The sequence below is a fragment of the Sus scrofa genome, chromosome 4, assembly GCF_000003025.6.
Source record: "Sus scrofa isolate TJ Tabasco breed Duroc chromosome 4, Sscrofa11.1, whole genome shotgun sequence".
In the NCBI taxonomy this organism is placed as follows: Eukaryota; Metazoa; Chordata; class Mammalia; order Artiodactyla; family Suidae; genus Sus; species Sus scrofa.
Genome location: NC_010446.5, coordinates 125,562,427 through 125,589,252, shown reverse-complemented (window position 1 = coordinate 125,589,252; position 26,826 = coordinate 125,562,427). Strand labels below are relative to the sequence as shown.

The 26,826-nt window shown below is 37.2% G+C and overlaps 1 protein-coding gene across 14 annotated transcripts in view; it reads right to left on the bottom strand.

Moving 5' to 3' along the window:
• HFM1 (HFM1, ATP dependent DNA helicase homolog) overlaps nt 1–26,826 on the bottom strand; it is a 91,997-nt gene that overhangs the window by 25,044 nt on the left and 40,127 nt on the right. For all 14 annotated transcript variants that reach the window (XM_021090252.1, XM_021090251.1, XM_021090258.1 and 11 more), the window contains 10 exons: nt 23,045–23,136; nt 21,526–21,632; nt 21,379–21,426; nt 8,424–8,521; nt 8,214–8,342; nt 5,614–5,699; nt 5,302–5,385; nt 5,021–5,178; nt 3,457–3,560; nt 2,847–2,993 (listed from right to left, as the gene is read on the bottom strand). In XM_021090252.1, the coding sequence (XP_020945911.1) occupies nt 2,847–2,993; nt 3,457–3,560; nt 5,021–5,178; nt 5,302–5,385; nt 5,614–5,699; nt 8,214–8,342; nt 8,424–8,521; nt 21,379–21,426; nt 21,526–21,632; nt 23,045–23,136 (1,053 nt within the window). The remainder of the gene's footprint in view (nt 1–2,846; nt 2,994–3,456; nt 3,561–5,020; nt 5,179–5,301; nt 5,386–5,613; nt 5,700–8,213; nt 8,343–8,423; nt 8,522–21,378; nt 21,427–21,525; nt 21,633–23,044; nt 23,137–26,826) is intronic.

The window sequence follows — 26,826 nt, the reverse complement described above, 5'->3', positions numbered from 1 at the left end:
CATCACAACTTCAGCTCTGGTGTTCTCACTTTTGCTACTTTCTGTACCTCTGCTAAAGTCTTCTCGTCCACAGAATGGGAGAAAATATTTACAAATGATGCAGCTGACAAGGGATTAATCTCCAAAATAAACAAACAACTCAAAAACCAAACAACCCAGTCAAAAAATGGGCAGAAGATCTAGACATTTCTCCAAAGAGGACATACATATGGCCAAAAAACACATGAAAAGATGCTCAACATCACTAATTTTTAGAGAAATGCAAATCAAAACGACTATGAAGTACTCTTACACCAGTCAGAATAGCCATCATCCAAAAGTCTACAAACAGTAAACATTAGCAGGGTGTGGACACTGCTGGGGGGCATGTAAATTGGACCAGACCACTATGGAAAATAGTAGGGAAGTTCCCCAAAAAACTGAAAATAGAACTACCATATGCTCCAACAATCCCACTCCTGGGCATGTATCTGGAGAGAACCGTAATTTGAAGAGATACATGCGTGCCAATGTTTACTACAATGTAGCACTATTACAATATTCAAGACATGGAAGCAATCTAAATGTTCACCAATAGAAAAATGGATAAAGAAGATATGGTACATATACACAATGAACTACTACTCAGCCATAAAAAAGAATGAACTAATGCCATTTGCAGCAACATGCATGCACCTAGAGATTATCATACTAGGTGAAGTTAGACAGAGAAAGACAAAGATCATGTGATATCACGTACATGTGGAATCTGAAAAAAAGGGATGCAAATGAACTTATGTGCAGACAGAAACAGACACAGACTTTGAGAACAAATTTATGTTAGCGAAGGGGACAGGTGGGGAGGAGGGATGGCCTGGGGATCTGGGACTGGCATATGCACACTATGGTACAGGGAATGGCTGGCCAACAGGGACCTGCTACACACAGCACAGGGAATTCTACTCAATACCCTGTGACAACCTATAAAAGAAAAGAATCTGAAAACATGGATGTGTGTGTATGTATAGTTGGATCACTCTGTCATACAGCAGAAATTATGACAACACTCTAAATCAACTATACTTCAATAAAACTTTTAAAAATGAAAAATCAAAACAAAATTAAAAAAAATCTCTGTATGGATGGTAATTTTCTGGTGGGAATTTCCATCCTTTCATTCATTTTGTCTATTCTGTTCTTGAAAATATTCATCACAGTTGTTTTATAATCTTTAAATGCCAACTCTACTATGAATCATCTATAGAGCTGCTTCATTTTCTTATATAGTTAATTATGAGTCATACAGTCTCGCCTCTTTGCAGGTCTCCTAATTTTTCACTGTATGACAGGAACAGTACCTGCAGATTCCAGATAATGTTATATTCCACCAGAGAGGATGTCCTTTTTCCTGTGTCAGGCAAACATGGTATGTAGCTGATCACATAAACCCTTTTTAGGGTACGGCCTACCCAGCACTTTAATTACAAGCCTATGGGTCCTTGACTCCTCAGCCCTGGAATGGTTCTCCCTCTCTGGAATTTCAGTCCCTTTAGTCTGCTATCACAGATGTCCTAACAACGGTCATTTTTGCCAGTGTGTAGGCTTTTATAGTTGCTGTCATCGGAGCACTGGCCTGCCACAATCCACTGCATCCCGCTCAGAAACGAAAGCTCTTCTATATTAAAGAGGAGGAGGAGGAGGAGTGCCCGGGCTCACAGAGCACTCCCATAGGCACTCTTCTTGCCGCTTTCACTGCAGTTACTATTTCTCATAACTACCAGTCCTGTTTAGAGAAGATGACTGTTCAGATTACTTTGGTTTCTTGCGGGGGGTGGTGGGGTGGTGGCTGTACCTATCTTATGCAGAAGTTCCAGACCAGGGATTGAACTTTCTCTCACTGTAGCTGCAACCTGAGCCACAGCAGTGATAATGCCAGACCCTTAATCCGCTATGCCACCAAGGGAACTCCTATTTAAATTACTTTGGTAGGAGCTGCTGCTCTCACTTTCCCCAGTATCTGGTAATTGATCCTCTTACTGGGCCCAAGAAGTGAACACACAACCAAGTGAGTGAGGAAGAGCTGGATGGCATACTGCCTGGTTCGTTGTATCACGCCACACAGCAAGAAAGCTGTTAAGACTACCAAGGACATATCGAGAGGACTCAGGAACCAATCTGGCATATCTATGTGGTATCCAGATGATGCACCTCCAATATCTATGAGGTAATTGGCAATGTGAACATTAACTCAGTATTGGATAATTATTAGTTATTATTAGCTTTTTATGTATAAGAATAATACAGTTTTTTCTTAAATCCTTACCATTTCCAAATATATACTGAAATATTTACAGAGGAAATAATATGATATCTGATTTTCTTTAAAAAATAGAAGGGGAAATCTGAACAGATGTATAGATGAAACTATATTAGCCTTGAGTTGATAATTGTTTAAGGGGTGATAAGTATACGTGAGTTCATTGTACACATCTTTCTACTTTTGTTTTTATTTAAATGTCCCATAATTTAAAAAATTTAGGTGTGTCACCTGCTTTGCCACATCAAATCCATTAATTCTTGTACATCACTTGTTCTCCCTTATCGTGGCCACAAGAATGGAGTGGGTATGAAAATGGGGAAATGACTATAAAAAACTAGTCAAATAATTTGTGCTCAAAATATCATCCCAATTTGACAAACATTAACTCTAAGAGATTATTCCTGTCGTATGTTTAAGGAAATGATTAGAAAACCTAAACATCTCATTCCAGAATATCCACTTCTGAGCGAGGCAGTACTCTACAGCTTATACTCCCCCAGCCACATCTCTGCTTTAATTCAAGACAGGAATAAACAGAGCCAGATACCTTTAATGGGACCTGCTACAGGAGATCCATCTGAACGTTTAGAATGGAAGATCTCTGTTTCTGATTTTTTTTGCATAATTATTTGATTTCCAAATCTCTTGGGTCCTAAGTAAAAGACTGTAAATTTCTGCTGAATATCAAGTCCAACTAGAAAAAAGAAAAGAAGCACACGAACGCTTATTTAAATCATGTAAATACATACATAAGACCATTTATTTGTTTTTCTCTCTCTTATATTTTATATTTTATACTTGAACAAGGTTTAAGAAGTCTAGGAAATAAAAATGTTTTTTAAAAAGTTAAAAAAGTGTAATTAAATGAAAATTTATACATATGTCATAAAAAATCAATGCTCCTATACTTGAAATTTATCTTAAAAAAGAACATATTTATAAATGAACAGATAAAATTTTAATTTTGTTATCCTAGTCTAAACTATTTTTTACATAGCCAAATACATGAAACTTCCTTTAAAATTATTCCTTTTACTTAAATACATTATTTTTACACAATATCATTTATACTGTTTCTCTGTTTTACATAAAGGAAGTAATTTTTAAATGCTATCATGTTGTTTACATTCCTGTCTTCATTACTTCAATGAACTTACCATACTCAGAACTAATGAGATTTATGCTAAGATCTTCAGATTTCAGAGCTCTCTTCACATCGATCTTTTTAGCCCAATTTCCAGATTTCAGCAAAACAGAATCCCTGAAAAAGAGTAACGCATCAGTTAAATAGTGATGTGAACACTGAATGAAATGAAATAATAAATTAAACTTCAAGGACTAACTGATCCTAAGGTAGGTCCTACCTGGTAGGGAACTGAAGTCGGTAATGGAAAACTACTTTCCCCAAGTTCTGAGGAGAGGGAAACGGACTGTCAGCAGAGCTCCCTCGACCATAATTTTATTAACTATGTGTTGACCCAACAGCTGGTTCTAAGCGGCACTGAACTGTTTCAGGCTCAGTTGAATACGCAGTTGCTATTAATAACCCATGAGCCTGCCCTTAAATTACTACCATTTTTAAATGGCTGGACATAAGTTACATAGATTTGTGAGAACTTCAACTTCAAAAGTGTTTTTTAGTTGATATGAAATAGTTTGTATCTAATAACATCACATGGCCAGTAAGCAAGTTGAAGCTGTCCACAGCCGTAGCTGTCACAGGGAATAAAGATTTGTACACAACACATCCTCTATGAAAGTATCACGGCCAGTTGTAGGAGAGCAGCTGCCGGGGAAGAGGATGTCCTTATCCGTCCCAGCGGTCCCTTTCGGAGCCCTGCGTGGGCAGTCCTAGGAAGGCATCCTCTAGAACACTGGCAACAACGAGCTGATTCCCTCGTCAGAGTCACTGCCATTCCTGAACTTACAAGTGCAGAGCATAGGCTCTGAAGTCAAAATGCTTGGCTTCAAATCTAGTTTTTGCTATAAACCACCTACATAACCTTGGACAAACTGATGGAACTATCTCGGTCTCCGTTTTCTCCTATGTAAAGTGTATCTAATGATAGTACCTGTCTCACTTAAAGATTAAACAATTCAAAACCTGGAACCTAAAAAGTGCTAAAAAAAAATCTTAGCTGTAGCTACAGCTGTTATCTTTAGAGTCTGCTGATGACATCCTGGGAGAAAATACATAATAGTATGAGGAAAAAAGGCTGAAGTAAACATTATAGAATGACATCCTAGAGAACTAGGTATAAGGCAAAATTATCTCCTTTATCCATCAGTATGGCTATAGTAGTCTGTTAGATTTTAATTTGGTAATAAAAGATATTTTGAAGTAAGTAGGAGGAAGACTGCACTCAAAGAGTAGTAAGGTCATGAATGACAGGAGAAAAACAACAAAAGGAGAAAGTTCAGCAACAGAGGATTACAGCTACTTCACAGGTCACCTATGCACTTGTTTCAAACCATGGTGATAGATTTTACACATTGTTCATTTGAGTACTAAAGAAAATAATATAAAACAGCAGACCCAATGTTAATATCTTCTTTAACAGACAAATACAGAAATATGCCATTATAAAATCAGGAAAATTGTAATTTAAATTAAATCATAATTTAATTGATCCCACCATGACTGTATCACTTACTCTCAGCAGAATTTTTCTTTTACAGTATATGCTTAGAAATTAAATCAAATAGAAATTTCACACTTACATAATTTTATGCTTAAAAATCAGCTGATTATCTGCATCGCCTATGATTAAGGTAACATAGTGAGAATCTGGTGCTGTTCTTTTAGTTTGCAGTGGTTCGAAGTTTCTTAATATAACAGTCACTAAAACTTCTGCCGTGGTATCACTGTATCTTGCAATCTTTAAAAAAAGATAAGCATAAGAGTGTTAAAAATAACCTTACTACTCATATTGAGCTCCAAGTAAGCTATGGGTAGCTTAATTCCTGAAAATCAAACCATTTGAAAAACAGAACATAAATACCTGTTCCACTTCAAGTTCGTATTTTGGCAGACACATCACTGTTTCTTTTATCTGAGTTCCAAAAGGGGGATGTCTATTTAAAATCTAAAAACATACATATATCATTATGTTCTTACTATGTGCTAAAAACCCTTTCAGTAAAATACTTTTTAAAGTCACTAGCTTTTATATGCTTATTACCCCAAACCTAAATTAAGATATGTATGACAATGAGAGGAAAAATAATTTTTGGCAAAAATAAAGATATAAGAGTCAGGTTTTAGAGTTTATACAGAATTCAGATAACACTGGGAATAAGTAAATATTAAATACCAGTTCAAGCTCCCTTGCATCTGTTTCTTCTATTTTTTTAAAGGAAGTCAAACCTGCATTTACCATAGCATTTGATAATGTTATACCTGTGGAAAATTAATCAAACAGCAGTTTTTAAACAATCCATTTTAAACTAAATTTATACTTACATATTTAACAACTACATTAGTAAAAAAAAATTTAAAGAGCCAGACTAATGAATTATTTTTAAAGTTTTAAAAAAAATGTTCTCAATTGGATTAACTGGGCTGTGACATTATTTGATTGTTCATGAATATTTTTTCAAGCTCAAATAAAACACACATTTGCTTTATAAGAGAAAGAGAAATTCTTTGGTCCACATGTCTCAATCCTTATTTTTACCATATGTCATCCACAGAGCAAATACCAAGAAACATCTATGATCATACTCATGCCTTTAAAAAAGGCAACGTGATTCAGGGATGGGAATACTGTTTCATGAAGCTATGGCTCTCTCAGCATTTCTGTCTTAGAAATTGAGTTTTTTCTCTCTCTACAGTTCTGTACTAATTCAGATAAGTTTGCTCTTCTGCCTAAAATTGCCAATGCCTTTCCGTTGTATTTAGAATAAAGTGGCAATTTCCTGACTATGGCCAAATTCCCTTACCTATACAACTTGACCACAGCCTCCTCTCCCATTTAATTTCCTGCAGGGGCACAGTCTTTAAGCATTAGCCTGCTGTGGCCCCCTTTGCCTGGTAAAGCAATAAAGCTTTCTTTTTCTCCTTTAAAAAAAAAAAAATTTCCTACCATTCCCTTCTTGCCAACCACTTTACAGGCACACCAACTTTAATTTGGTCCTTAAATATCAAGTTCACTTTCATCCTTAGACTTTTTCTGTTACTTTATGCTTTAAGAAACTGTAGTTTTTAATTCTTACACTGATATGAATGAATCTAACCATATCCCCAAATAGGAGATATTGTTAGAAGTATAAAATTTCAAAGTATTTATTACTGGTGAGGGTATGATACTCCTGTTTTCTTACTCATATCTTTAACTATTCCTGGGAATTTCTCTTATTCATTTTTAAGACATAACTCCCAGTATTCATAATTCCTTAATGTTCATTTCCGTTTTCTCTCACAACCTTTCCTGACTTTCAATTTTCAGTTTATAAACATTGCTGAAAATCAATTTGCATTCATTATTTTTTTCCTGACGCTTGATAAGAACTTAGATTGGCTTTTTTGTTTGGATTCTCTCACTTTTTCTATTAGATGAATTTTGCTGGGCAATATTTGCTTCTTTCTGTTCAGCTATACTGTGAAAAAAATATTAGTATTCACAATTTGGAAACAACAGAATGCAACTGATGCCCAGACTGACAATATTCTGGAAAGTCAGAAAGACTACCTTTTTCAAATAGAATGAAATATTAATAACCGTTTTGTCTAATTTCAAATGTTCGTGTCAGTTGCTATTTCCTAACGTTGTTTGCAGCCTTCTCCCCAGTTCAGAACTCCTGTCTCTATGGGATGGGTGTGGTGTTTGGTTTGCTAGCCCTTCCCTCGGAAAGTGAACCTTTACATCAGGAATCTCTCTTCTACTTTGACCTTATTTTCAAAGCCAATCCCAACCTTCATCCCAGCTCCGAGGAGTGGTCAGCCCTCTGCCATCCCACGGACTTCAAACCTCAGGGAAATACAAAGTAGTACTTTCTCAGCGAATATAAGCAGATCTTTGTTTTAAGGAATAATTAAACAATCCCTAATGACCCATTACCTATGTTTTTCATATCCTCAAGATTTTACATAAAATTGTAAAGCTAACAAGACAGTCATGCTATACCAACTTTCTTTTTGGGGAGTTCTAGCAATCTAAGCAGGAGTAGGGTCACAAAGTCAAAAACTCCAAACTGGAAAACTCCAAAGTGCTTTAAGCATATTCCAGTCTTTGCAAATGGCACCCTCTAAAGTTTTTCAGTTTGCATCCTGAGCTAGATCCCAACATACAGAACATAAATCTATCTACAGAATCTCTATGAAAATCAGTACTAATATTGAAATGCTATTGAAAAATGGAAAAAGTTAAGATATAAATAAGTGACATAATTTTCTGTAATGAATTAGGAATGACCAGGACTGTGAACTCTGTACTTGTCATTGCGATCAAAACAAAATAGTCATAAAAGTGGCAAAGAGAGCAACACAGTTATCTAATTACTAAAACACAATTCCACTCTTGGTTTGAGAAAAAAATTTAGAAGTAAGAGCATTTTTTTTTTTCTGGCCACACCTGTGCCATGTGGAAGTTCCTGAGCTAGGGCTGGAAACCACGCCACAGCAGCTATGCGAGCCACTGCAGTAATAATGCTGGATCCTCAACCTGCTAAGCCACAAGAGGACCCCAGAGCATAAGTTTTTATTAGGTTTCTAAATTGATTTCAAATGGAATCTTTTAGGCAGAAACAAGCGAAAATCAGATTTTCAAGAGAAGGAAAGTATAGTAACTTCTTTAGGCTCACAGACACATTTCCCCTTAAAGGCCTATAAGCAGCACAGAACAATTCTCTGAGCTGCAAGATACAAGATAAATTGCAGGAATTGACAAAGTGCCCACCTGTATTCAGTACCTACCGATTTTTTCCAGTTGTTTGGATACATGCAGAGAGTTTTCCCAAAGTTTACATCTAAAACATTTAGCTAAAATCAAACTGTTCAAAAGCACAGCAAACTTTTCTTGAACAGCCACAAAATCTGATAACCCTAAAAAAAAGTTTCCAATATTAAATCTAGCATTCTAGTTTACTGGGAAAATACTGAAAATCCACTAATCCCATAACATACATCTCGTAATTCGTGAGCCATTCCTGAAAATCTTTGAGGTATCTTGTGTCAAAGCAAAGTCTTGTATGGGAATGCATCCTAGCTGAGCCTGAATAAGACTGGGGAAAAGAAGAAATTTCATTTTTTAAAAATCATTATCTCACAGTATTTGACATCGCTAAGCATCTCTTCTTAAAGTTCCTCTCTGCCTTGATCTCTGTGACACTAGACACTGTGCTTGTATCCTTATTATTGCAAGTCTTTATTGACTTCCTCTTCCCTGTCTCTAAAAGCCCAGTCCTTATTTCTCTATTTTAATCACTCGACCTCTCGTTCTCTCAAAAATCTCATTTCTTCTCAAGACTTCCATCATAATCTCTAGATTGGGAAATTTCAAATGATCACAGGGTACTCGTACCTGGGTTTTTTGTTTTTTTTTTTTTTTTCATTTCAAAACTCTAAAATTGTTACCACGTTCCCCTCCAATGCGACTCCGCCTTTCAGCTTCACTACATAGAGGTATTAGAGAAAACAATACAATTCATACCATCAGCAAGTAGGCATTTAGTGTCTATTGAGTAAAAAGCACATAGTTAGGTACTGAGGACTCTTGACCACATGAAAGTGGGTAGCATATTAATTATTGGAGACCAGCAGTTGCTACAAGATTCGAAGGTTAGAAAGATGAGAGCAAAGGAGTCGCTGCTCATTGTGCCCACATAGTCCAGGTCTTTGTGCCTCTTTTGCATGTTGATATGCAAATTCTCCAATGGATCTAACTAAAATTATTGGACTTGTATTACTCTCTGGGTGGGGGGAGGAGATCTCTTAAGACCAAAAATAGATATACAAAGAAAAAGGGTAGAGTAGTCATATTTCATGGTTTAGTTTTAGCAAACTATATGTGAAAATGGAAAGAAGTAACCAACTTTTCAGAATAGGTTCTTATAGCTGAAACTACAGACCACTCTTTTAGCTAAATATATTACTTCTGAAAATTATTTTATATCCTCTATTAAGAAGCGGTTATAGGAGTTCCCTTTGTGGCTCAGTGGTTAATGAATCCGACTGGGATCCATGAGGATGTGGGTTTGATCCCTGCCCTTGCTCAGTGGGTTAAGGATCCAGAGTTGCCATGAGCTGTGATGTAGGTTGCAGACATGGCTTGGATCCTGCATTGCTGTGGCTGTGGCACAGGCCAACAGCTCTAGCTCCGATTTGACCCTTAGCCTGGGAATTTCCACATGCCACAGGTGTGGCCCAAAAAAAGAAGTGGTTATATATTCCAATGTTCATAGCAACTTTATTTACCAGTGCCAATGTATGGAAGCAACTTAAATGTCCATCAACAAATGAATGAAGAAAGAAGATGTGGTATATATGTGTAACAGAATTCCACTCAGCCATAAAAAAGAATGAAGTTTTGCCATTGCAGCAACATGAACCGACTTGGAGAACATTATGCTAAATGAAGGGAGTCAGACAGAGAAAGACAAATTCTGTATGATATCACTTACACATGAAATCTAAAAAGTGCAACAAATTAGTGAATAATACAAAAAGAAGCAGACTCACAAATACTGAGAACAAACTGGTGGTTACCAGTGAGGAGATGGAAGGAGGAAGAAGCAATATAAAGGCAGGGAACAGAAAAAGGATTATTATGGGATTATATGAAATCATGTAGGTGAAATTTTTGAAAACTGTGAAGTACTACAGAATTTAAGGAATATTTCATTTAAAAACATATCTCACAACCTTTAATTAATTAGCATTAAAGAATCTTTAACATTAAGGAAAGTCAGAAACTTAAAAAAAAAAAAAGAAATAAAGTTACATAGCTTACAAAAAAAGAAGGAACTGATGGAAAAAATGTGGACAGTGCTTTCAAGTGCTGGATAAATAAAATTAATGAAACTATCCTGGGATGCACAAATGCAGAGTATACACAAATTTGTAGAGTAAAAATTAGACTTTTGAAGTAATATTGAGCAGTTATGATAAGTATTAAGAGGCTAAAGCCAGGAGTGTAGGCACTGAGATCAGAGAGGAAGGAACCAAAACCCTGGGAGAGGTAGAAAGACTGTATTTCCAGATTGCAAGATATTTCATACTTTTACGGCAGCAAACCTAACTACTCCACAATTAGAGATAGGTAGTAATAGAAAGGCAGGCAAAAAGATATTTACAAATACAAAGCAAACAATGAAGAACTGCCTAATACTTGAGAAAAAGTACCACCACAGAAAAAGACATAAAATATTAATAAATGAAATAACAAGAAAAGAGTTAAGAAGTGCACAGGAAAAGAGTTTTAAAATAAGTATTATTGATTTATGTAATTAATATTTTCAGAGAGATTAGAAATATTTGTACATTTTAGAAAGCCAAGCAGAGATACAGTAAAGTAAAAATTTTATAACTGAAAGAACTCAACAGATAAAGCTGAGGAGTAAATTAGTGAGATGACTGACTGAGAGAAGGCATTCTCCTAAAAGCCAATAAATAAGAATGGAGAAATAAAAAATATGAAAGAGAAAGTATAAAATGTGGAGGAGCAGTCAGAAGTTCCAACATTCATCTAGTAGGAGTTCCAGAGGAGTAAGCAGAGAGAAGAGAGAAGAAATAATTACACTGAATTATAGAAGAAAATTTCCCAGAGCTGAAGAAAGATAGAAGTTTATGTATTAAGAGAGCCTATAGGAGAAAGCAAAAAAAAAAAAAAAAAAAAAAAAAAAATCAGTAAAAAAGGAAATTGGCAAATCTACAATTTCTAATGCACAGTAAAATATTTTAAATGTAATAATCTGGAACTAAAACCTCAGATGATCTGAACATGGGAGAGAGCAAGAGACAGGATAGAAGTGAAAACATCATTAGGTTTTTATCTTGTATAGAGAAGTCTTAAAATATTCATTTTCTATAGACAGAGGTAAAAAATATGTAAATCCACATATGCAACATAAAATTATAAAAGAAGAACTAGAGAGAAGAACAAAGCAAAGGAAACTTGACACATCCAAAAAGAGACAGAAAAGGCAAAAGAAATACGTGAGGAAAAAAGAAACAAGCAAGCAATAATCAAGCAAATTAGAAAGCATACAATAAAATTAGGTCCAAACCTAGACTCCACAGGGGATATAGTCCAAGACTCCCAGTGGATGCCTGAAACTGAAGATAGCAGGAGATCCTATACAGACTATATACATACTATATATACCTATACAAAGTGAAACTCAAATTAGGCACACCAAGAGTTAGCAACAATAATAATAGAACAGAATGATTACAATAATACAGTGTAATAAAAGCCATGTGAGTGTGGTCTCTTTCTCTCAAAACACCTTATTGTACAAATTTAATGCCTTTTCTGTCTTAACTACACACGTATCACACACTGTGGCTGTAACTTTTGCAGCTTGAGGTGCAAGACCAAAAGCAGCATGAGTTTCTTTTTCCTTCCCCACAATTTCGCAGGTAGAAGATTCATTTATACTGTAGATCTTGGTGACTCACCACATGAGGTTTAGCAATCTCTTCTTGTTTAGTCAAGAATTTCCACTTTTTCACTTAAAGGAAGGACTCGAGGGCTTCTCTTCGGCATATCTGAATTGTAAGCATCACTACTCCCTCGCTCAGGGGCTGTCGACTTTAATGACTTTAATAACACGCTAACCAGGTATTTTACTAGCAAAAGTGAGTTTAATCGGGAATAGTCAAAAGAACTGCAATTCGGGATATGCTAACTATGGCAGGTCATAGGCAAATCTGAAGAAAAAGGAATTTGCTTTTGTAGGGAAAGAGGGAAGGAGTCGAGAGGGGGTGTGAAAACCAGAGCCCATTAGAGGCAGCTGGGAGTACAAAGCACAGAGGCTTCTCACTGGTTGAGCTGCTATGGTCTTGACTGGCTGGGCTGTCATGGGGCAAAGAGAAGTTTCCTTGTTCTTGCTGGATAATAAAGTAGAGGGACCTTTCCGTCAGAGATGCGGGTGTACATCTCTTCCTGCTTGGAGCAACTGATGACACACAGCTGAGTGTGAGAGCTTCCTCTAAGGCCTGTCCAGACTCCTATGTGAGCTGAAGTTTCTTTAATTCCACAGGGCCAGTAGTAAGCAAGCTAAGGGTTACTTGAGTATAAGCACTTGCCTACAGCAACTGTTGATCTGCTAACAGATGGCTACTAAGTGACTAACAGGCAGGATACACTGGACAAAGGGATGCTTTATGTGCCAGGTGGGCCAGAGTAGGCCAGCATGAGATCTCAGAATGGAGCACAATTTGAAACTTATGAACTGTTTATTTCTGGAATTTTCCATTTAATATTTTTGGACCACAGTTGATTGCAGGTAACTGAAACCATGCAAAATGAAACTGTGGATAAGGAGGGACTATTGTAATTATAAAAATGAGAATAATTTTATTCTCAATTAAAAGAATTCTGAGATCAGGTAAAAAGAGTCATAAAAATCTGGCTATATACAACCTATACAAATTATATTTAAAATAAAACAATATGAAAACATTAAGAAAAAGATTAAAAGATATACTAAATAAAACAAGTACAGCAATATTATTAATCTTAGAAAAATAGAATTAGGAGTTCCCGTCGTGGCTCAGCAGCTAGCGAACCTGAGTAGCATCCACGAGGACACGGGTTCAATCCCTGGTCTCACTCAGTGGGTTAAGGCTCCACATTGCCATGAGCTGTGGTGTAGATCGCGGACGCAGCTTGGATCCCGTGTTGCTATGGCTGTGGTGTAGGCTGGTGGACCTATGACTGGACCCCTAGCTTGGGAACCTCCATAAGCTATGAGTAAGGCCCTAAAAAGACAAAAAAGAAAAAAGAAAGAAAAATAGAATTAAAAGCAAAAAGTAATCAAAAGGGTAGTTTCTAATTTTAGCAATTAGAAAAGGTATGATATATTCAGAGATTTTTTTTTTTTTTTTTTTTTTTGCTTTTTATGGTTACACCTGCGGCATGTGGAAGTTCCCAGACTAGGGGTCAAATTGGAGCTACAGCTGCCACCTACGTCACAGCCACAGCAATGTGGGATCCAAGCTGCATCTACAACCTACACCATAGCTCACAGCAATGATGGATCCTTAACCCACTTAGTGAGGCCAGGGATCAAACCCATATCCTCACAGATACTATTTGGGTTCATTACCACTGCATCACAATGGGAACTCCCTATTTAGAGGAAATTTTTAACTTATTTGAGAACAAAATACATTATGCCATAAAAACTGACAAGCTAGATGAAATTAATACCTCAGGAACATATAAATTAACAAAAGTTGATTCAAAAAAAGTTAGTAACCCTGCAAAGAACAAAGAATATGAAACAAACTGCAGAGAAACCCAGCTGTTCGATTCAGTGACAATAATGAACTAAAATCGTTCGTTGGCTCGCTGCCCTGAACCCAAACCTGTTTTTACAAATGGATAGATCCCAGAATCTAATCCAAAAAGTGAGAAATCTCTTGGTGGTGAAACACTGGAAACCTGATCATTAAAACAGTAATAAGACGAAGACGTTTGCTCTCTCTGAAATGAAGGAATAATATACTAAAGTTTCCATCTTCAATGAGTTAAGGAAAATAAGTTTTAACTATTAGAAATCAAGAGAGAAAGCAATCAGTCTTTATAGATAATACGACTGTATATCTAGGAAATCCCACAAATTAACTTTAGGACCAGTTGCATTGTTAAGAGAATTCAGTGAGTTAGCCAGATAAACATCAAACATTTTTAAAAAATACTCTCCCAGATATCATCAGTGACTGATTATAAAATCCAATGGTATGTAATTTAAAAAAGGACTCACAATATTAAACTCCATAAAATACCAATAAATAAATCTATCAAGAAACATAACCCTAAATGATGAATTAGAAAATATCACAGAACGACATAAAGATCTAAAAACATTTGGAAAGAGATACCATATTTCTCGATAGAAAGATTTCAGAATTTTAGAAAGAAGAATTCCTCTGCAAACTAATCTATAAAGCCAATTTCAATAGGGCTTTTTACAGATCTGGAAAACTGAGTTCACAGGGAGGAAAAATGCAAGAGTACCCAAAAATATTTTCTTAAAGAACCGCAAGAAGGGACTTGCCTTACCAGATAACAAAACATGAAATAAAAGAAGAGCTAGTAAAACTGCAGTATTGTACAGCAACAAAATAACTAGACTAACAGTAAGTGTCCAGAATCAGACCATTAGGAATTTATAAGGTAGCATTTTAAATTGGTAGGCAAAGAGAGAAAGACAACATAGTTATCAAATGCTTCTGACTATCTTTTGGGGACAAAATATAATTAAATTCTTAATCATGCCATATACAAAAAATTAAATCAGGATGCCTTATGAAAAGCCAACAGAAAAATAAAATGTTTTTAAAGTATTAGAAGAAATGACAGGAAAAGTTCTATGGTCTTAAGATGTGTGGCAAGACTGCTTTGCCTACCCAACATTTATTCTCTATCTCCTTCTTAATAGCAGAATCTGAATTTTAGCATAGGCACACTATTACTAAAACATTTGCCAGTCTCCTTTGCACTTAGCTGTGGCCATGTACTAAATGCAAAAGTACATGGGACTTTGAAGAAGCCTACTGAAAGGAGAGAGGACACTCAAGTATAATGGCTGGAGCTCTAGCAGTCATTGTGGGCAATGAGGTGACCTTGAAATAGAAGTTCTGTGTGGGACAGCAGAGCAGAAAGATAGGAACACAGTACTGATGACACCTTGAAGCCACTATACTAGACCACCGTAAGTTGTATAGCGTGTGAGAAAATGGCCTATCCTGTTTCATCTATTGTTAATTCATTTTATTACTATTTTACATTGTTGAGCATAATCTTAAGAAATATAGGATGAAAAATACCTTCCTCAATTAAGACATAAAACCTAGAAGTCATAAGGAAAAGACAGACGTGTATGACTTTATAACGATTTAAACTTTCAGTATAGAACAAAGTAATATTTATTTAATAGAGATTTGAAAATTTTTAAATGTGATTTTTCACTCCCTAGATGACAATGTTCAAAGATAACAAAGCAAGTGTGGGAGGATGAATGGAAATAGTCACTCTTTTTACACTACGGTGGGCAGCGTAAATAAAAGAAGCCTTTTCAAAGGCAGTTTGGCATTATATATTAAATCTTTTCATGTATATACTCTTTTGCCCAGAAATCTTTGAAAAATATGGTGCAAATACAAGGAAGTTCATTTCAGCACTAAAGTAAAAATTTATAAACCATCTAACTCTTCATCAATAATATATTCTACTAAAGAATATATTGCTATTAAAACTTACATTGGGGGAGTTCCCATTGTGGCTCAGTGGTCATGAACCCAACTAGTATCCATGAGGATGCAGGTTTCCTGGCCTCGTTCAGTGGGTTAAGGATCCAGCCTTGCTGAGAGCTGTGGTGTAGGTCACAGACGCAGCTCAGATCCTGTGTTGCTGTGGCTGCGCAGGCCAGCAGCTGCGATTCCAACTAGACACCTAGGCTGGGAACTTTCATATGCCATAGGTGTGGCCCTAAAAAAAAATGGTATTAAAATAAATGAGGCCTATGTGTCTATCCTGATGTGTATATCTTGAAAGAATCTTCATGACATATTAAAAGAGCAGCAATTATATTTTGACTTTTTTTTATATGGTAGCTATAACATGTTTACTAGCACATTACACATGGTACTAACTAAATAGAAATTTGGAAAGATCCACAGCAAACTAATGGTAACAGTTACTTCTGGGGGTCAAGAGAGACCTAACTTTTTACTTTATAAATGTTACTTTTGACTCTTTAAAAATGAATCCATACATTACTTATATAATAAGAAGAAACAAATACGAAAAGAAACTACCAATTTGCAAATACATTCTGTAAGGTCATCGAAAAAATACCAGAAAACAGAGCTCGTGTTGAAGACACAAGAGCTGGGAATGAAAGTTGTAAAATATTTTTTAAAAGGCACAAGAAAAGATGTTCAATACTGCTAATCACCAGGGAAATGCAAATCAAAACCGCAATGAGATATCAGTTCACACTTGTCAGAATGGCCATCATCAAAGGGAACACAAAAAACAAATGTTGGCAACGATGTAGAGAAAAGGGAACCCTCCTACACTGTTGGTGGGAATGTAAACTGGCGCACCCACCATGGAAAACAGCAAGGAGGTTTCTCAAAAAAACTAAAAACAGAACTACCACACGACCCAGCAATTCCACTCCTAGGTATATATCCAAAAAACCCCAAAAACACGAATTCAAAAAGATACATGCACCTCAATGTTCACAGCAGTGTTATTTACCGTTACCAGGGTAGGGAAGCAACCTAAGCGTCCACCTACAGATGAAGGACAGGAAGATGTGAGATAGATATGTACACACACATATAAAATGGAATACTACTCAGCCATAAAAAAGGAATTTTGCCATCTTGCAGCATCATGGATGGACTTGGAGGGTATTATGCTAAGTGAAATAAATCAGATAAAGACAAATACTGTATATCACTTTTATGTGGAATCTAAAATATACAACTAACTACTGAATATAACAAAAAAGAAGGAGACACAGATTTAGAGAACAAACTTGTGGTTACCAATGGGAGGGGGAGGGAGTAATTTAGGGGTGGGGGATTTAAAAAATGATGATGGGATCATATGAAATCTTGTGTGCGAAACTTCTGAAAATTGTAAGGCACTATAGAATTTTAAGACTCTTTTATTCAATAAAAAAGATAAAGTATGAAGGGGAGGAAAGGGAGCAAAGGGAAAAGGAGGGAAAGGATGTAATAAATTGAGATTGTTAATTCCTTATTTATCTGATAAGACTGTAAAATTTTCAGTGATAAATTGTGTGTCATTTTTTCAATGTCTACCTCTCCAGTAATTACTTTAAAACTGCCCTTTCCAAAGCACATACTGAAGAGAAAAGCAAGTAAGAGAATCAAGTTCCAAGAGGAAAGAGATGATGTCTATGATGCCTGAGCAGCAACGCGATCTGCTACAGCCAGTGTGTGAAGGGTATATATTGAGCAAATAAATGGGAGCCGGAAGACAACTCGCGGATGAAACACAACTCACAGATGAAAGGAAAAATGCAATCAACCAGCTGTGGTGCTTCAAAGAGCTGTGCGCCAGGGGCTCTCGACATTTTTGCTGAAGTGACCTGCCTACGGGTTGAACTGACCGCTGCATCTTTTCTTTTCCTATGGAAGGACAAAAAGGTCTGCCTGCCCTGTCCACATCTCTCTGTAGTTTTCTTCTGGTCCAGAACCATTTTCTTATGTCACAAAGAGCTTGACCTTATTTTCAAGGTCCTGGAGCAGCAAGCTGGTGCCGAGAGTGAGGTCAGAATATTGCACATCTGAAGCTCTGTGCAGTCAGCCATGCAGCAAGCAGCTTGCCCTATTCAGTCAGCCTGAGAACAGTGCTCTCTCACCATCACATGAAGGAGAAACCCCGCAGTAACACTCACAGCACCAGCTGGCTCTCTGCTTTGTGGCTGCTCCTCTGCTGGAGTCAGACCAAGACGAGAATCTGCTACTTACCAACCAGGGAACCTTGGGCAAATCTTTTCTTCTATGAGCCTCAGAATTTACACCCTAATTGAAAAGAATCAACCCAATCTCATCACTTCTGTTTGAAGATTTTATGACAGTAAATCCCTAATGCTCATAGCCTGTATTAGCTCAGTGTTTGTCAACTGATACTTATTTCTTTCTATTTTGCCCCCCTTCCTACCTACTATGTACTCAAGTGATGCTAAAGAGAAAGTCAGACTCTGGACTCGAGTCGGCTCCCCCGAACCCCTCTATTATAAAGACTCCCACTCCATCCATGCCAAAACACCTCTTTCCTCAGTCTCAAGATGGAGGTAGGTAGATTAATTTCTCAGTAACTTCTGAGAGCAATTTTATAGATTTTTCCATGTTTGCTCAGGCACAGGAGAAACAAGACCTGAGTTCTCGGTGCCAAAGTGTTTCTTCCATTACTGACTCAAAATGACGACAGTAAAAATCAGCAAATAAAATGTTCATCCCTGCCGGAGGCCAGCTCTGGAGGCCAGGGAGCATGCGGGAGCATGCACTTCCCGATTGGAGAGGGACGGGCGTCGGCGAATGTACATACGGAGACAGCCTCTTTGTCCCTTCTTTCAGGGCGCTGGACTACTCACACTTTATTGGCAGCAGTGGTTGATTCTATAGACAGCTTTTCACTACAGATTACATCACAGTGTTAAAAGTCCACTGGTTAACTATTACATGGTGTAGCAGTTACACATCCTGCTTTAAGATCTCTATCTTAACTAAACTTAGTACTTTGAAGAGGCCATAGATACAAGAATTTGGCATTTACAAACTTTGTTTGTAGACTGGTGTTTATCTTCAAAGCATTATGGCAGGGAGACAGTGTAAGTAAATATAAACCGACTTAATTAAACTAGCTATCACTAAAAAACTTTTAAAATCAAAGACAAAACTCATAGCTAGGTTTTTTGGATAAGATATGGCTAACTTCTATGGACCTCATTAAAATCCTAACTCTAAAGTTCACTATATAACTAGTTAATAGATAAACACTATGTTTTAACTAAGTTGGATTTAAATAGGGGAAAAGCCCTTCAGGATGAAGTTTTTATTATACTATTGTTGTAATTTTGCTAAGTCACAAATCATCACAGGAAAATAAGAATGGGAAATAAGAATAATAAGAAAATAATCAGGAAAGACTGAGAAAAACTGAATAACAAATAAAACTACAGGAAAGACTAGGTCACCCAAGAAACAATCCATGTTCTCTGGCGCAAACATGGAAATTGTTTTCCTAGGAAAGCCCCAATTCTTCCCCATCAACATCAAAGTGAGAGCTGTGTAACCTGAGGCCTGCCCTCGGCTTGTACCATACAGGCAGGCTTTTATCCTGACCAGAGGCCCACCTTTGGCATGCACCATTCAAGTGAGCTTTTTTCCTGACCAGAAGCACCCACCTTCGGCTAGTACCGTTCAGGTGAGCTCCCTTTCTTGGTTAGGAACCTGCCTTCAGGTTTTTCTGCCATCAGGCAAGGTCCTTTTTTTGAGTCCCTGCATTTTCTCGGCTCCCCACACATTCCAAGAACATTTTATTAAAAAAAAAAGCCATTAAGGGAGAAATTTGAAGGATAAAACACATATCTGAAAAGAACTGCTCTGAAAGTCAGCAAAACAACAAAAATATGAAAGACACAAAAGTGTTAACTATTAACTATCATCACCTGCCAAGACTGTACATCCTAGATTAAGAAAACACTCCCCACAAATCCACTCTTCCTAGCCACACTCATGTAGCTGCATAAAGACAGGAAATTATAATAGGAAGCTAAATGACGATATGCATAAAAATAATCATAAAGTCATCAATTTTAAAATCTGACAGTCCCCATCAAAAGAATGTATGACCCAATCTAAGGCAAGGTAAAAGAAAGCATTAAAATTGCAAATAGAGTGTGCCTAACAAGATACTTGTGGAAAAACACCTTGATATAGTTTGACTCAAGAGCTGATGCAACAGATTGTACTGGGAAAACACTGTGAGAATCGAGAGATCTAGAGTCTAGTTCTAGGCCACTCCTCAGTATAGCAACATAACCTTGAGTAAGCCACAACTTTTCTGGGCATCACTTACCTCATCTGTAAGGACTGGAGTATAAGATCTCTAAATTCTGTGTGATCTCTAAGGATATTTGAGTTTCTAGAGAAATACAGCTAAGAAACAGAATATTAACTTGTTATCCAAGCTACAGATCTGCCTGATGTACACAACAGTGAGAAGTTTGTTTCTGAGATATCAAGATAATTTGGAGAGATAAAATTCAATGAGATGCCAGCAAGTATCCCACAAAAAGACTCACTTCCTTTAGATAAGGAGAAAAAAGGAAATTCTTTTGCCAACTGGTTCTACTGAGTCACATAAAGAAATCATTTTCACCTGAAATCACATCATCTAAATCAAAAGGTTTAACACCAAGACCTAAATACTTAGAAAACAAGCACCTGGCATTGTATAAAAGAATTGCCATTGTATTTGTAATTGCAAACTGGGTAAAAGTCACTGTAGGTTACAATGTAACTTTAGTTTATTCTTTTTAAATTATTTTTAAAAATTATGAGACTATAGTTGATTTACAATGTTGTGTCCATTTCTGCTGTAGTTTACTCTTCCAATTACCACTCCTACACAAACTTCCCACTCCTGGCAGAATAGTCACCCCATTGTCACATATGCATTCCTTCACTCATGTTTTTGCTTTAAGTATTTGTCTTTCCCAGAATACCACCATAATTTGTGTTTATTACACGTGCTTTTATACTGTCCATTATTATTATTATTTCTTAATAGCCACACCCATGGCATATGGAAGTTCCCAGGCTAGGGGTTGAATCAGAGCTGCAGCTGCTGGCCTACACCACAGCCACAGCAACACTGGTTCAAATCCACATCTGTGACCTACACCGCAGCTCGTGGCAACACCAGACCCTTAATCCACTGAGCGAGGCCAGGGATCAAACCCGCACGGATACTAGCTGGGTTCCTAACCCACTGAGTCACAATGGGAATTGCATTCTACAGTTCATTATTTTTTATATACATGGTTCTCCTTCAAGCCAACTTGAAAGTTCCTGATGATGATATGAGTGTCTTCTTCCTATCGTCTACCTTGCCTCAACAGAGCACACTCTCAGCGTTTGTTGATTTAAGAACTCACAAATCCTCTCTTTTAATTAAAGTCTGAGAGTTTGGGGAAATTAATTTCACATCTACATTCTGACTCCACATTTTTATGTAAATATATTCTTTTTTGTATTAGGGAAAACAAATTTAAAATAAATTTAAAATTAAAAAGCCATTATAAATATAGATCATCAACAGGTAGTCAGCATTTTAAAACACTTAATAATTAATTATCTTTACCAATTTACTTTCATTTCTCTTGTTTTAATTTTTCCTTCCATTGGAAATCTGTCAATAAAAACACACGGCAAAACTTTTATTATTATTACTTATTTTAACAAAATAAAATCTTTTTGAAATTATTTAAAACATATTTATTTTCTGTACCTGATAGTTATCCGATTTGGATCTTTGTTCAAAGTATTCAGTGTTTTCTTTTCATTTATCCTTAATTGTACATCTAGAAATTCCTTGCAGCTGGCTATCATTGTGACCTAAAAAATTTCGGCATTTGTCCATTTAGTCATGTCCGATCTTTTCTTTCACCTATTTTATTTTTTGTGTATTTATTTCTCATGCTGCCTTGGGACATCACATTTAGCTTAAGAGAGTTTAAAATTTGCTTTATACATGTTGTTTCTTTAAAGATTCATTCATTCACTAACAAATGTTTATAAACACTTGTCATATGCCAGACACTGTGCTACACACCAGGACAATGCCAATAAGATTGTAAAGATTAAGAAGATAAAATTTAAAATATTCAGCTTAGCACCTACCACACAATAAACAATAAATAAAATGTAGCTTTCATTACTACTACTCTTACTGCTGTTATATTATATTATTATTCTTCACCCTTCCATAGTTTGCAAATTATTATCCCTATTGAGGCTAACTTTGTAATGAAAAGAATGCTTTAGGTATAAAGAAATTTGTATTCCAGAGCCTAATTCTGCCAGATGACTTTGAGCAAAGTACTCTGCTTTGGTTTCTCACACCTGTAAAATGAAACTAACACCTTTTCTAATTCTCTTTCGCACTTACTGAACTCAAAATCAAACGAGCTAATGTTAACACTAGAGATTTTCTATTCTTGATTTTTTTCTCAGTTAAGAATAATATTTACATGAAAATACAAGCCTTCTACTTCTTATCAATTTATGTGCAATTTTTGGTTCAATAATCTTATCATAAAAATAAACAGGTATTTTAAATACAATTAAATGGTTTAAATTTGAAAATTAATATCAATGTCACGTTCCACGTTCACATTCCCAGTAAAGAAGAAGGGACCAATACAGTAACCAGGCGCCAACAATATGGGTATGGTTCTATTTACTGCTGTAACCGAAAAGTTGCCCCCGCTGTTGGTATCTTAGTATAACCTATTTTTACTTCATTTTCTCCAAAATCAGTTGTCTTTACTAGTCCATCACCAATACTATTCTCTTTCTACTGTTACTGTTATTCTGATTCAAAGGATTTAGGAAAGAGTTGCAAGCTGGTGGCACAAGAGTCCCCCATTGTCCCCCACTCCTGGCTCACCTTCCTGACACATCATGCCGCATCATCTTGGAATCTGTCTCAACATATTCTTTGTCAACCTATTACAGTTGGTAGCCACCACCAAGGTAATGGGTATCATCATATAAGTTAAAAGGTAGTTGCCGCCCTTTCTCTGGGTACGAAATTTTCCTAGCCCTGGTACAGAGATCAACTGAAAATATAGCCTAAGGAGTCATATTCCATATCTTATGATCAAAGGTACGTAAGGAGGAGAAACATGAACACTATTAGAAACGCTTTCTTTTTTCCTCATTTACTCAAATTATACGATATACAAATTTCCCCTAACATTATTTTATATCATTATGTACTTATTTTCTTATGAAAATTAATTTACCAGATCTGATAAAGTTTCTTTTCCACTGATTGTACAAAATTTCTTCACTGTCTCAAATGTAACATAGTACCAAGCCATCAATCTTCCTGCCTCTGTGGGAAAAGATGGAAAAATAAACACTACCCATCAGCTGAAGCAACTTGCATTTTCATCAGTTGAAGGAACATTCCTTAACATCTCTGCTGTGCCTGTACAGTATCAGGTACAAAAGACCAAAAACCTAGAAGGCACAGTCTCTGGAACTTATAGGTTAGGTAGGGAGAGAACCACATGTGAAATAGCTAGACTAGAGAATAAAACCAAATTAACAGTCATATTTACACACACTTAGGTACAGAGGAAAGTAAGCCTAAGAGAAGGGTCAGTGAGGGAGAACATGGTTTTGAGTAACCAACATGCTTTGGCAGAAAGGAAACAAAGCCATTATGACCTCGGGAAAAAACAAGATTTGCTTATCAAGAGTAAAGTTAAAAAGGCTATCTTTAGGAGTTCCTGTTGTGGCTCAGCTGAATGAACCCGACTCGTATCCATGAGGATGCGGGTTTGATCCCTGTCCTCAATCAGTGGGTTAAGGATCTGCGTTGCCATGAGCTGTGGTGTAGGTCGCAGATGCAGCTCAGATCTGGCGTTGCTGTGGCTGTGGCGTAGGCTGGCAGCTGCAGCTTGATCCCTGGCCTGGGAACTTCCATGTGCCATTGGTGCGGCCCTAAAAGAAAAAAAAAAAATACTGTAATGAGAGCTGTGGCTTGACAAATATGACTACAAGTTCAGGTCGAATCCTTGCTCTACCACTTACTAGTTAGGTGATCATGTGCAGAACACTTTCCCAGCTTCTTGATGTAATGTGGGGAGAAGAGAGTATGTGTCTCATTTGTTTGTTGTGAAGAAAGTTAAATGCAGTAATGCATGCACAGTACTTAATCACAGTGCCTAACACTAAATAAATGCTGCCTACTTTTATTATCAAAACATGAATGACAGACTTGGAGGCACTTTCAGAGCCCTGAAATGCTCTTAAAGGTGTTTACAGATATTAGTTTTGATTTCAAAACAAAAGGACCACCTAAAATTCTTGAGCAATCTTTTAAATTGGAATTTGAAACTAAACTATTTTGAAATAGAAGGTTAGGTTGGTTAGGAGGGGTAGGAGGAGTAGAGTGATGGTGAGTGAATGAAATGCCATTCATTTAAAAGGCTACCTGTTTCCACTATAAGCTGTAAAAAAATTACGAAAAATTTCAAGTCTTATGGACACACACAGAAAACAGCTGGGAAGAGGAAAATGGCATACTGCTTTTCAAGGAAAGGGCTAACATTTGCGTATGTGCTATAGGTTTTGATGAAGAAGGAAAGAATTTGACATTCTCTCACAGGCATCAAGAACATGGTACAGTAGACAGAATTTAAAATGAGGAATAGCCGCTTTCCCAATTAGGAGCCTGGTGCATATGTTCAGACAAAACATGAGTAACAGTAGTTCATGAGAGGGAGCTTCTGAGAGCACTGTGTGAGACGGTGAGAATATGGTTACCAAGGAAACTAGTATGTTACCCTTTAGGGTGGATTAAAGATGCTCCTCTTATCCTAGGTGTTTATAAATTAATATAGGGTATCTCCCTGCTAGAGAAAATGAAAGATTTTGAGAAAAGGTCTGATACTTGCTAGCTTATTAGTAAGGATGAAGATTTCCTAGGTAATCTATTTATTTCCTAGGTAGGCATAAAAATAACCTAGAAAGGAAGCCATGAGGAAAATGACTTAAGGAAGAAGGACTGGAACTTTAACAGATTTGCAAGTGAAGAGAGGAAATAAAGAAGCAACTTGCTATCCATATAGCTTTTTTTTTTTTTTTGGTCTTTTTGCCATTTCTTGGGCCGCCCCCGTGGCATGTGGAGGTTCCCAGGCTAGGGGTCGAACCAGAGCTGTAGCCGCCTATGCCAGAGTCACAGCAACGGGGGATCCGAGCTGCGTTTGCGACCTACACCACAGCTCACGGCAACGCCGGATCCTCAACCCTCTGAGCAAGGCCAGGGATCGAACCCGCAACCTCATGGTTCCTAGTCGGATTCGTTAACCACGGAGCCATGACGGGAACTCCCCATATAGCTTTTGAATGATGAATATCCGCATGGTAGGAAACTGAAGATATTTCAAAATAGAAGTGAAGAGCTGGGATGTGGAAGTGGAAGTAGAGGCCTTGCGAATGCACCTCTTCCATCTCCTACTGCCCCAGCTGCTGTGTTCTGAATCTATCAGTGTGTGTGTGTGTGTGTGTGTGTGTGTGTGTGTGTGTGTGTGTGTGTGTGTGTGTGTGTGTGTGTTAGTAGCTCGCTCGATGGTGTACAGTGTAACTGCCTGGTGCAGTGGGTTAAGGATCTGGCATTGCTTCAGCTGTGCAACCAAAAACAAAAACAAAACAAAACAAAACAAAATAAAACAAAACAAGAGTTGAGCTTGCTGAGTTAATAAACACAAAGGACAAGCGTCCAATGATTGGGTATTGTTATAATACATACTTTCAAAGTAGAGTACGTGGCCAACCTGGGCCCAGAGGAGGAGCCAGTTAAAGGGTATCATGTACAATACAGTATTTATTCCTCTGAGAATTCAGCTATATTCAATGTTTATTCTTTTTTTTAAGGCCATACCCACGGAATATGGAAGTTCCAGCACTAGGGAGTGAATTGGAGCTGCAGCTTCTGGCCTACACCACAGCCACAGCAACACCAACTGCGAGCCACATCTGCAAACTACACTGCAGCTCAAGGTAATGCACGATCCTTAACCCACTGAGTGAGGCCAGGGATAGAACCTGCATCTTCACAGACTCTATGTGAGGCTCTTAACCCGCTGAGTCACAAGAACTCCAGATTTTATGTTAACCTGCTGTGATAGTTAATTTTATATGTCAACTTAACTGGGCCATAGAGTGTCCAGATATTTCGTCAAATATTATTCTGAATGTGTCTGTGAGGATGTTTAAAAATGGATGGATAGATGCTAAATGTTAACAGACTCTGATTTTTTAAAAATTTTTCTAAGAGTTACTGTCATGGCTCAGCAGTTAAAGAACCTGACTAGTATCCATGAGGATGCAGGTTCAATCCCTGGCCTCGCTCAGTGGGTTAAGGATCCAGCGTTGCCGTGAGCTGTGGTGTATAGGTCAATGGCTACAGCTGATTCCACCCTTAGCCTGGAAACCTCCAAAAGCCATGGATGAGGCCCTAAAAAAAAGACAAAAAAACCCACACAACTTTTCTATATTTCCCAGATTTTATTCAGTAAAATATCTTTTCATAAAAAGATTAATTTGCCATAATGAATTAATGTGTCATAATTTCCCTGCAAGAAACTTCTTTTTTTTTTTTTTTTTTTTTGCTATTTCTTGGGCCGCTCCCACGGCATATGGAGGTTCCCAGGCTAGGGGTCTAATCGGAGCTGTAGTCTCCGGCCCACGCCTGAGCCACAGCAACGCGGGATCCAAGCCACATCTGCGACCTACACCACAGCTCCCAGCAATGCCAGATCCTTAACCCACTGAGCAAGGGCAGGGACCGAACCGGCAACCTCATGGTTCCTAGTCGGATTCGTTAACCACTGCACCACGACGGGAACTCCCTGCAAGAAACTTCTAATCATGAGTGCTAAAAACTACAAAACATTCCTTCTCGCTTCTATTACATCCTAAATAGGAGAGAGAGGCAGAAAAGGGGCCCAAGTAACCATCCAGAGAATCAGTGGTTGAATAATTAAGACCTGGCAAAAGGATAGCTATAAGATTT